Source organism: Gorilla gorilla, chromosome 13, assembly GCF_029281585.2.
Source record: "Gorilla gorilla gorilla isolate KB3781 chromosome 13, NHGRI_mGorGor1-v2.1_pri, whole genome shotgun sequence".
Classification (NCBI taxonomy): domain Eukaryota; kingdom Metazoa; phylum Chordata; class Mammalia; order Primates; family Hominidae; genus Gorilla; species Gorilla gorilla.
Window position 1 is genome coordinate 47026157 of NC_073237.2, and position 12768 is coordinate 47038924.

At 36.9% G+C, this 12768-nt stretch overlaps 1 protein-coding gene across 11 annotated transcripts in view; it reads right to left on the minus strand.

Moving 5' to 3' along the window:
• Positions 1–12768, minus strand: part of CNTLN (centlein) — a 365528-nt gene that overhangs the window by 77767 nt on the left and 274993 nt on the right. For 6 of the 11 annotated variants that reach the window (XM_031014893.3, XM_063696348.1, XM_055349848.2 and 3 more), the window contains 3 exons: positions 7255–7435; positions 846–939; positions 538–761 (listed from right to left, as the gene is read on the minus strand). In XM_031014893.3, the coding sequence (XP_030870753.3) occupies positions 538–761; positions 846–939; positions 7255–7435 (499 nt within the window). The remainder of the gene's footprint in view (positions 1–537; positions 762–845; positions 940–7254; positions 7436–12768) is intronic. The other 5 variants (XM_031014894.3, XM_063696349.1, XM_063696347.1 and 2 more) reach the window with 1 other exon arrangement.

Consider the following 12768-nt stretch of genomic DNA (forward strand, 5'->3'; position numbering starts at 1 on the left):
CCAGGAGTAAGGTATAATGTTGACTATTTGCCTGAGTAAAAAGAACCACAGATAGATTACTGGAATACATTAAAATAGATACTTATATCAAAATCTTCACATTTTATACTAGCATTTGCAAAGAGTAACTGATGAATATATTAGTTTAATAATGTAACCTATCATAAACACAAAGTTTCAAACATAGGCTAACGGGTAAGCTATGTGTATGTATGAAGCCTGCTTTTAAACACTAAGATGTAACACAATACAGAATATGTAAAAATATTTCAAAGATGAGAAGAACTAAGTGGAACAGGAACGCTAGTAAAGTGTCTTTTTGATTCAGAGTTCCTTCCCTCATGTATGTTATCCTTTAATATGGGCCTTATTAAAGAAGTCCAGTAATTAAACTAATTACACTAGTAAACAGTGCCTGGGATTTTTTAAAACTAATAGACCTGCCTAACACAAATATAAACTAAATAATACATGTAAAACAAAATATCTACTTTTACAATATAGTATACTACTGTTCAATCTTAAAGTTCTCTTTACCTTTATTGTCTGCCTGCTTGTCTGAAATCGTTGATCGGATACTTGCTGTTGATGGAGGAGCTTTTCATTAACTTCTTTATATTCTTTAACAGACAGTTCTGCTGTTTTCTTGGCATTCTGAAGTACACTGTTTTGTTGTTGCAAGGATATAATCCGTTCTCGTAATAAAATAATATTGCTACTTGATTTCTGGGCAGTTATATTTTTGTACTTTTCTCTGTTGACTACATAAAAATAATATTGTTCATATTTTAAAAATTAGATTTAAATTGTAAAAGACATATTGTTAATTGCATATACATTCTTACCTCTAGTAGGAACTGCTGTATGTGAACTCTTTTGCATCTTGCAATTCTTCTTTTGAAAAGTTGGTTTTTTGGCATTCTTATCATGAAAATAATCCTAAATTTGAAGATTTCATAAAAATGGTATTATTCTTCAATAACAACATCAAGTGAACTGATATAAGTAACATCTCTTTACTTAAAAAATACAATTGTTTATGCAGAATTTTTTTTAAGTCTGTGGGAGACCAAGGCAGGAGGACTGCTTGAGGCCAGGAGTTTGAGACCAGCCTGGGCAACAGAGCAAGACTGCCTCTTACAAAAAAAATTGAAAAAAAATTTTTTAAACTCTAGATGATAAAATTCTATAACTGATACCAAGAACTTACAAATGAACTTATTGTGTACACTGAACTTAAACCAGCAGGCAGAAGATACAGATACAAAATCTACTCCAAAGAAGTAGAAATTTAATCTAGGGATAGCTTAAAAACTTAGGAGTAAATATGGTAACCGTAACAAAAGTAAAATGTAAATAATTAATAACTTATTCTCTGAAAATATAGGCCCTTTTCTCAAATACTCTATTATATGCTGACAAATGAAGCTAATAGCCTTCTGACAAATAAAGCTAAAAATAATGCTGACAATAATAAAATAACTTCCTGAAGCTGTATGTTTTCCTCATGGCATTCTAATACACTGAGGCTGAATAAAAGGAAGCCTTGTTGACTTTTGGTTTCAAAATGTTTCACCAATTTAAAAATGTATATATTAGTAGTAAAACATGTGGTCTTAAGATTTTTTTTTTTCTTTTGAGACAGAGTTTGGCTTTGTCACTCAGGCTGGAGTACAGTGGCACAATCTCAGTTCACCGCAACCTCCGCCTCCCGGGTTCAAGCAATTCTCATGCCTCAGCCTCCCAAGTACCTGGGACTACAGGGACCACCACCCCAGCTAATTTTTGAATTTTTGGTAGAGATGGGGTTTCACCATGCTGTCTAGGCTGGTTTCAAACTCCTGGTATCCAGTGAGCCACTCGCCTCGGCCTCCAAAAGTGTTGGGATTATGGGCGTGAGCCACAGTGCCTAGCCTTGTTTAAGAATTTATTGGCTGGGAAACATAGATATATGCAATCTAGAAAATTATTTCTTATTTTAAAAAGAACTTTTTAAAAGATCCCAATCCAGCAACAAATTGCCAGAAAGTCATGAAACTGATTAACACATGTAACAGAAACCTATATCTAAAATAAGGTTTTCCTTTCAAATGATTAGTTTCAGAAATTATAAAACCCTAACAATGTTTCATTTCTCAAAATATTTTTGAAATGCTTCATTTAAGCTTATCTTCAGTACTGGCATATAAATTTTTAATTGCTTTATTAAGATTTAATTAGTATTTAAGTATCAGCCACGCACTGAGCACTGTTAAAAAAAAAATCCAAACTACAACTACCAATTGAAGTACTAATATCAGTCACCAGATTTGGTATCAAATTAACAGTAGCTAAAATTAAATTACAAAGAAGTGGGCTTCTGTTTCCAGTACTATTACTGAATACAAACACAAGAAAACTCTCATACTATGAAACAAACACACTTAAAGTGTATTTCTAACATGGCAAAAAATACAAGGGAAATGTCAGAGGTCAAAAATGAAGTGAAAGCAGAAATTCAGAGACCATACAAAAGTGAACAACAAAGTGGCCAGCAAAATGTAGAACAACTGACAATCCCTTGTGACCTTGAAATTCCACTTAAATAGCAACACAGAATGCAGAAGGCAAGAAAGAAAGCCTAGTTCACAGCCCAAGATGAGAAATTTCAGGTCAGAAAGCTACGACATTGAATACGTCAATAGTTAGCTCCTTTTTATTGCTGAGAAGTTTCCTGTGTTACAGATGTACCACAGTTTGTTTAGCTGTTCAGCTATTGAAGAGAATTTTGGTTGTTCCCAGTTTTCAGCTATTACAAACAAAGGTTCTATGATCATTCATGTACAAGTTTTTTTGGTAAACATATATTTTCATGTCTGTGGGATGTGTCTAAGGGTGTGATAGCCGGGTTGTATGGTAAGTTTAGTTTTTAAGAAACTGACAAACTTTTTCAGAGTGCTGTAATATAGAATTTTATATTCACATGAACAATATATGAGAGATCCAGTTTCCCTGTCCCCTTGGTCAGCACTTGGTATTTTCACTAATTTTTACTTTAGCTGTTTCCTAATAGTGAAGTTGAAAATCTTTATATGTGCTTATTTGCCATCTGTACATCCTTTTTTGGTAAAATGTTTGCTCATATCTTTTGCCTATTTTGTAACTGGATTGTTTAATTTCTTCCTGTTGAGTTTTGAGTGTTCTTTACATATTCAAGCTATGAGACTTTTGTCAGACACATGGTTTTTAAATATTCCTCTCACTCTGTGGCTTGTCTTTTCATCTTCTATATAGTGTCTTTTGAGGAGTAAAAGTTCTTAATTTTAATGAAGTCTAATTTACTGATGTTTTCTTTTATGGATCATGCTTTTGGTATCATGTCTAAAAACTCTTCACTCAGCTCTAAGACTTGAAGATTTTCTCTTATATTTCTTTCTGAAAGTTTTATGATTTAATATTCTACATTTATATGTGAGCCACCTCAAATTAATTTTTGCATAAAGTGTAAAGTCTAGGTATAGGTTCCTTTATTTTTTGCGTAGAAATATCCAATTGCTCCAGCACCATTTTTTGAAAGGATTATCCTTCCTTTGCACCTTGGTCAAAAATCAGTTGTTCATACTTATGTGGATCCATTTCTAGATTCTCTGTTCCATTATGTGAATAATAATGGCAGGTGTACGGTGCCATCAGTCTTGACATCTCAATCAATTTTGGGTGATAAGGATTAATGTCACCATCTGTGGGACAAACATAGTTATTTAATTTTTCAGTTCTAAAATTTAGATTTGGGTATTTTTATATCTTCTACTTATTTGCTGAGACTTTCTAATTCTTTACTGAGATAGTCTATTGCTTTTGTTTTAGGCCTATTTTGTTTTGTTTCAGGCCTGTCCATAATTGCTTGTTGAAGCATTTTGATGGCAACAACTTTAATATACTTCTCATATACAGATGCCTCCTGACATACAATGGGTATCCATTATTACGTCCTGATAAACTCATTAAGTTGAAAACATCATAAATCAAAAATGCATTTAATACATCTGACCTACCAAACATCATAGCTTAGCCTAGCCTACTCAGAACACTTACATTAGCCTACAGCTGGGCAAAATCATCTAACACAAAGCTTATTTTATAATAAAGTATTAAATATGTCATGTAATTTATTTATTGAATACTGCCCTGAAAGTGATAAAAAAAAAACCATCGTATGGGTACTCAAAGTACGGTTTCTACTAAACATGTATCAATTTCACACCAACATAAAGTAGAAAAATTTTAACTCAAACCATTGTAGTGAGTTGGGGACTGTCTGTAACTCCAACATCTGTCATCTTGCTTTTGGCTTCTGTTGATATAGTTGAGGTTTTCCTGGATCTTGGTATGACGTGTGATTTTCAATTGTATCCTGGACATTTTGGCTATTATATTTCAAGTATTAGAACTTCAAGGTTCTGTATCTTACTTGAATCTTATTTGAACAGGCCTCATCTGACACCACACTGATGGGGCAAGGAGCACACCATCTAATTACTGCCAGTTGGAAGCGGAAATCCAGTCTCAGTTGACAACCTGGTTGGAGAGGGCCACCTTATTACTGCTTGGGGAGGGCAGAACTTCAGGCTACCCAATAGGCATCTGCTGATACCATCATGGCTGGATAATGGAGGGGGACCTCGTTAATGTTCCCCACTGGGCTTCCATTGACATCATGGGGAGGGGGTGGGGGCTTGTTAGGTATAAGTAGTAATTAAATTCCCCATCTCTGCACTTGGCCTCTGAAATTATCTTGCTCAGAAGGGAAAGGCATTTCAATGCTGAATGGAGATGGATATCCAGGTTCCCTATGTGATCTCCAATGACATGGAAAGGAGGGAGTCACCGGTTCTTAACCTTTTTGGCACCAAAAACCAGTTTTGTGGAAGAAAATTTTTGCATGGATAGGGGGTGGAGTGGGTCGGGGAGGTGGAGATGGTTTCGGGATGAAACTGTTCTACCTCAGATCATCAGGCATTAGATTCTCATAAGAAGCGGCAACCTAGATCCCTTGCATGTACAGTTCACAGCGGGGTTCATGCTTATGTGAGAGTGTAATGCCTCCGCTGGTCTAACGGGAGGCAGAGCTCAGACCATAACAATGGCTCACCCACCTCTCACCTTCTGCTGTGTAAGCCAGTTCCTAGCAGGCCACAACAGGTACCAGTCTGCAGCCCAGGGGTTGGGGATCCCAGGAGGAGGTCATTATCACTAGCTCCACACTTGGTCTTCTCTGGCATCACCCTGATAGGAGGAGGAGAGGTGAAGAGTGCCTACTTATTGCCAGGTAAGAGTAAAAGTCTAGGTTCCCATTAGGCCTTTACAGATGGGGCTGGAAACAGGGTTGCAATTTTTCTCTGGTGTTTGCCTGAAGTAGGACACTTACTGTGTAAGCTTTTCTGTCTTGCTAGGCTGGCCTTTTCCAGGTCCTTTGGCTAAAAGAAGGGTTTTATCCAGGGCATGTATTGTCTGACCTACTGAGGTTTCTAGGTTGCGGATTTCAGGTATCCAGGCCAGGATACATGAAGCAAAATGAAAACCCAAAGAACTCACCACCATGTTGTTCCTTGAGTGCTGAGGTACCTAGCTGGTCTGCTGCCTTCTCTCTACCTTTCAGCATCTTCTTCTTGTTTTATATTAATTTAGGTTAATAGAGTCACTATCAAAATCCCAAAAAAAGTTTTTGTAGAACTTAAGCTGATTTTAAATTCATTTTGAAGAGTAAAGGACCAAGAAGAGACTCTTGATGAACAAGAAGGTGGGAAACTTGTTCAACAAGCAATCAAGACTACTAAAATGTAACTAAGACAGCATGACACTGATACATTTACTGAAGGAACAGAAGAAAAAGCCTAGAGAAATATCCCTATGTTTATGTACATTGGATTTACAATAAAGGTGGCACCTCTGAATAAAGTAAGGAAAAAGTTAATGACAAATATTGGGGGAAAATGGGTAAACTTAATCCCTATCTCACATCACATGAAAAAATCAATGCTAGACATTGATGTGAAAATCAAAACAGAAAAATATAGGAAATCAGAAAAATATAGGAAAAGACAACATGGAAGGTAGTATAGGATATATCTACATTGCAGTAAGCAATGCATTATACAGGACACAAAATGTGCTATTCATAAACAAAAAATTGGTAAGTTTGGCCACATTAGAATTGAGATGTTATATTCTTCAGAAGACTCCAGTAAGAAAAGTAAAAAGGCACACCATGGAGTAGGAAAAGATATCTACAATACATAACCCACAAAAGGCTCATATATAGCGTATATAAAAATGTCTAAGCCAGTAAGAAAAATACAGACAACTCATTTGGAAAATGGGCAGAGACTTGAAGAGGCAATTTACTAAAAAATTCCAAATGGCTAATAACCATGAGAAAGTACTGAACATTGTATTAGTAATCACAGAAACTTAACTCACAATGATATACCTCAACATACATGAAAAAGTAGCTGAAATGAGAAAGATTAACCTATCAAGTATCAATGAAGAGCAGCGAAAATTTCTATAAAATCTATTTATCAATCAATCAGCAGTCATTTAGCATATATTCTTGGTCTGAACTTTATTCTGGTAGTAACTAAAGAAGACCTTTCCTCCAAAGTGCTGGCAAGAGCTCAAAAAATAAATGTTTTTGAATTATGTTTTAAAAGAATCTTATAGGTTAATTCAAAGACAACCTAATTTTTACAACAAAATAGAAATGAACTTTCCTTAATTTTTCACTGATTTATGTTAAATAGGTAAACATCTGGTGCCATGATGTATCAGCAGTAGGAATTACTGAATAAGTTGTATTAGAACTTCAATTTTTCAAAATGTAAAATACATTGAGAGGTTAGTTAGAAATAAGTAATTTAAAGATTTAGTCAGACTAAATGACCTTATCATTGCAAAGACTAATATACAAAAAGAAGTTTCATCATTTGGAATATTTCATATACCTGAAAACAATAATGAGCTTATTAACCACTTTTTTGCTGAGACATAAATACCTTAAGATTTATAAGAATAGTATTTATTTTCGTCTATGAAAAAGACTGTAACAAACAAGTACTTGAAAATTATTTAAAAGTGAATATTTTCACTGTATATTTTAAAGACAACTTTTAAGAATTCAAATTAAATCAATAGTAACATTTATTTACTTAAGTTATAAAGCATAAGATAAAATTTAAAACATAGCATACAATTAAGCAAAATCGTGTCATTTACCTTTGGGGTCTTGCCATCTATATTTAAATATGTCTGTACTATTTCTTTTCCTTGTGTTTGGCTGTCTTCTGTTGGATCACTTTCTTTCTGGTCTTTTCCATCTTCTGTAGGACTTATTTTCTGGGATGTTTCTACAATAATTGTTCCCAAAGTTTGAGAGGTCTGTGCTTCAGAATCACTGCTTTTTAGAAAAAAATAGGGACATAAAACCCAAGAATAAAAGTTGTTACATGTACTTGTCTTAAGTTCAAGACCAAATAATATTTTAGCATAGATTGTATATAAAGCTGCAAGTTTAACGTGGGCATTTACTGGTTCTCAATGTGAAAGGGAAAATGAGTCTAAATATATTGTACAAAATTATAGAATCCCATCAAGAAAACAGATTATCTAATTTCAAATCCCTACTAACGTCATTTCTATAGTACTTCTACCAAGTGTTAACTCAGGAAGCAATTGCTGTAACACTTCCAGGGTTGGAGCATGCACTACTTTCCCAACAAGGCCAGAAAAGTTTAATATTTCTAACAAAGTTTTTCCTTCACCTGAAACAAAATTTGAATCTCTGAAGCTTTCACCCACTGATTCTAGTTCCATCCCTATGGCTATTTATCACTGAATAAAATACTTCTTAAGCACCAACTATGGGCCCAGGCACTTTTTTTTTTTTTTTAAGACAGAGTCTCGCTCTGTCACCCAGGCTGGAGTGCAGTGGCGCGATCTTGGCTCATAGCAACCTCCGCCTCCCAGGTTCATGCCATTCTCCTGACTCAGCATCCCAAGTAGCTGAGACTACAGGCGCCCATCACCACGCCTGGCTAATTTTTTGTATTTTTAGTAGAGACAGGGTTTCACTGTGTTAGTCAGGATGGTCTCGATCTCCTGACCTCGTGATCTGCCCGTCTCAGCCTCCCAAAGTGCTGGGATTACAGGCGTGAGCCACTGCACCCAGCCGGGCCCAGGGACTTTTGTGGGCATGAAGGCTAAGGTAGTAGTGAACAAAGTAGAAAAAAAATCCCTTCCCTCATGTAACCTTTATCCTGGTCAGGGTAGAGGGACAGGAAACAAGAATACGTAGTAAAATACATAGTATGTTAATAGTCATGTGTTAAAGAGAAAAAAATATAAAAATAAACAAGGGTAGGAGACAGGAAGTGTTGAGGTTGTGTGGAACATTTAAGTAAGTCCCTTTCCCACATGGATGAGCTTTTAACTATTTAGACATCATTATATGCTGCTTGAGACACCATGAAGAATAACATCCCTAGCTTGTTCAAATGTTCCTAACGTATATACTTTTGAGATGCCTTATCTCCTTGGTCTTTTTTTTTTTTTTTTTTTTTTGAGACAGAGTCTCACTCTGTTGTACCCAGGCTGGAGTGTAGTGGCACGATCTCGGCTCACTGCAACCTCCACCTCCAGGGTTCAAGCGATTCTCCTGCCTCAGCCTCCCGAGTAGCTGGGATTACAGGTGCCCACCACGATGCCTGGCTAATTTTTTGTATTTTTAGGAGAGATGGGGTTTCACCATGTTGGTCAGGCTGGTCTCGAACTCCTGACCTCAGGTAATCCACCTGCCTCAGCCTCCCAAAGTGCTGGGATTACAGGCATGAGCCACCACGCCCGGCCTCCCTGGTCAGTCTTGAATGTGTTTCAGCTTATCATGATGGAGCATCATGTCCAGAATTCAGTTTCATCTTCCTAGGACACTATGAGAGGTACTGAGTAAAACTCTTGGTAGATGCAGACTAAAAGTGTGTAAGCTTCTCTGGCGTATACATCATACTATAGACTCAAGTAAGACTTAACAAAACCACCTAAAGTATTTCAAATAAGATTTAACAAAACCACCCAGACAACTATTAAAGCCACATATTTCTCCCATTGTACAGTGCAACTGGTATTTTATAGCCAAATAAACTACCCTGTAGGCATTCGTGTAACTATATTCCCAGTCTACTGAGATCTTTGGAGATCTTGATTCTATTGTGTGACGTATTTTACATCCCTTTCAACGTCATGTTAATCACAATTTGATAAACATGCTTTGATGGAATTCAGATGTTCTGTATTTAGTGTAATTCTATTTTAAAAGGTTACTGGTTAGTCTGATAAGAATTTCCCTTGAAGAACTCATACTGGCTTTGAGAAATCACTACTTCTTTTAAGAAACATTCACAAAGTATTCTTTTATAATGTCCCAGAACCTTATTTAGGATTTATTTCAAAAACACCAACTATAGAATTACCCATCTTTGTGTTTTTAACATCACAACTACACTTTTCTGTTTCCCATATTCTAATATCATTTGGGTTCTCCTTCAAAATACCAACAGCAATTGATCAAATCTACAAGTTATTTCAGTATCCCAGAATTCATTATTTCTGAATCAGAATACTATAATCTATTTGCTTACGTGTTCTACTATAATTGTTTACCTCTTTTTATGTTCTATTCCTCTTTTTTGTTTGGCCAAAACTTAGCAGAAATTCAATATGTAATGGCCAAAATGGTATGAAAAGTGTCATAAAAAGCAGCATATTTCACAATAAGACACTCTCAAACAAACTGTTTGGATTTGATTGGAGAGCCCTTGGTGGGGGGTGGGCAGGGGCAGAAGGAGGGAGACGTGTCTTAGTGATGGGGCAGAGTGCTTCTTTCTCTTTATAATTCTTTATTCATTCATTATTCAAAAAACATTTATTGAATGGCTACTATGCCCTATGCATGTGAAAGAATTGATGAACAAATTCTTTACAGTCTATCCATGAATATTTTTACAGTCTATCCACAAAGAAAACAATAAGCACAATAAATCTGAAATATGATATAGTATGTTATAAATTATTAAGGGCCACTCGGGAAAAAATGAGCAAGATAAGAGGAAGGAATCCAAATTACGGGAGGTAAAATGGTGGCAGGCTGAAATCTGAAATAGATTGATCATTAGTAATACTGAAGCAAAACTTAGAGGAGAGGGAGTTGGTTGTTTTAGATATCTGGCTAAATACATTCCAGGCAGAAGACATCAAACTAAAATCCCTAAGTTAAAAGTTCCTGCTTTCAGGGAGCAACAATCAGTCCAGTGTGGGTAGAACACAGTAAATATGGACTAAAAACAAGGCTGAAAGCAGGGAGGGTGGTTAGGAAAGTTCTTTTCATATTCCAGGCAACTGATGATAGATATTAGAGTGATGACAAACAAAATTGATAAGAAATGGTCAACTTCTGGATATTTTTCTAAAGAAATCCACCAAGATTTCCTGACAGAGTAGATGTAATGACTGACAGAAAGACTGGAATCAAAGATGGTATCAAGCTTTTGGTCAGTGCAACTGTAAAGATAGAATTATCATTAGTGAGAAAGAGGAAGACAGCAGCTGAAATAGGCTTGGTGGGGTAAAGCCCAGGAATTTGTATTAGGCTATTTGATATCCAAGTATGATGCTAAGTTGACAGTTAACTTTACATGTCTAAAATTCAGAGCCTGACCAACATGGAGAAACCCCATCTCTACTAAAAATACAAAATTAGCCGGGTGTGGTGGCACATGCCTGTAATCCCAGCTACTCTGGAGAATCGCTTGAACCCAGGGGACAGAGGATGCAGTGAGCTGAGATCACGCCACTGCACTCCAGCCAGGGCAACAGGAGCAAAACTCCATCTAAAAAAATAAAAATAATAATAATAAAATAAAATTCAGAAGTGAGGTATAGAATGGATACATACATTTTGGGGTGGCTGGAATATAGGTGGTAACGATGATGTTAATAAATACTATGAGATCACAAAACAATGAGTGTAGCTTTTAATGTGTCCTCCAAAGTTCACATCCTGGAAACACAATCCTCAATGCAACAGTGTTGGGAGGTGGAATCTAGTAAGAGGTGATTAGATCATGAGTCCTCATGAATGATTTAATGTTATCATGGGAGTGAGTTTGTTATAAGAACAGGCTTGTTATAAAAGCAAATGTGGCCCCCTCTTGCTCTATCAGGCTCCTTGCCCTTCCACCTTCGGCCATGATGACACAGCCAGAAGACCCTCATCAAATGTGGCGCTCTCAACCTGGGACTTCTCAGCTTCCGGAACTGTAAGAAATAAATTTCCTTTCATTATAAGTTATCCAGTCTGTGGTATTTTTTGTGTGTGTTGTTATAGCAACACAAAATGTCCACTGACTGAAGACAAAGTCCAATGACTGAAGCTCTTAAAAAGTGAGAGACTGAGGGGGAATGTCACAAAACTAATAAATGACACTGAAGTTAAATATCAGTGAGAAGAAGAAAATAAAGAGTATGGTATGGCAAACTATAATAACAAGAGGTAGAAATCAACTGTGTCAAATGCTGCTGAGAGGTCAAGTAAGGTGAGGACTGAGAATCAACCTTTGAATTTGGCAAAGTGGTAGTGACCCTCAAAATAATTGTTTTAGGCTGGGCGCGGTGGCTCACATCTGTAATCCCAGCACTTTGGGAGGCCGAGGTGGGCAGACTGCCTGACGTCAGGAGTTCAAGACCAGCCTGGCTAACATGGTGAAACCCCATTTCTACTAAAAATACAAGAATTAGCCTGGGGTGGTGGCGTACACCTGTAGTCCCAGCTACTCAGGAGGCTGAGGCAGGAGAATCGTTTGAGCCCAGGAGGCGGAGCCTGCAGTGAGCCAAGATCGCGCCACTGTACTCCAGCCTGGGAGACAGAGCAAGACTCTGTCTCAAAAAAAAAAAAAAAAAAAAAAATTTGTTTCAGAAGGATGGTGAAGGGATGAATGCAATTTGAAACATGGATTGTACACAACTTTTTAAAATTTCACTGCCAAGGACAGCAAATATGGAGGACTACTAGGTAAAGGAGTACTAACAGGTGTATAATGAATTCTCTGGTTTCCAAACATGGTCCTCCTAATTTTACCTCAATAATTGGGATAATTGCTCTGGCTAATACCGTAGCTCCTTTTGACGCTTTTTAGCTCAGTATGGGGAATCCAAAATGGCCAGGGTACAATCTCAGCGTCTACCTCTACAGACCATAATTGTGTTCCCTCAGAGAACTTTCCTACCTTCGGCATCAGGACTCTCAAATCCCCTAGCCCAAGATCATACTAATGAGAAGCAAAAACTCCTCCAGTGGGTTACTTGGTTAAATAATTACAGTGGCCACGCCAACCTAAAATACTTTATTCCTGGACCTATGCATTCTTGGAGATAAAATAATAAACTCTCAGTTTAAGGCATATACCCTAACTTCAATATTGTCTTCTAGCTGGTGCCATAACGGAGCCTACTGATCATCTACTGTCGTATACAGCCAGTTGCCTTTGAATAATGAAAAATATAGTAATACCAGTGAATTTGAAGACACAGAGCATTGTCATATATCCCTTGCCATAAACTCTGTCTTTTAGCTGGGCTTGGTGGCTCATACCTGTAATTCCAGCACTTTGGGAGGCTGAGGCAGGTGAATCACCTGAGGTCAGGAGTTTATGACCAGTCTGGCCAAAATAGTGAAACCCC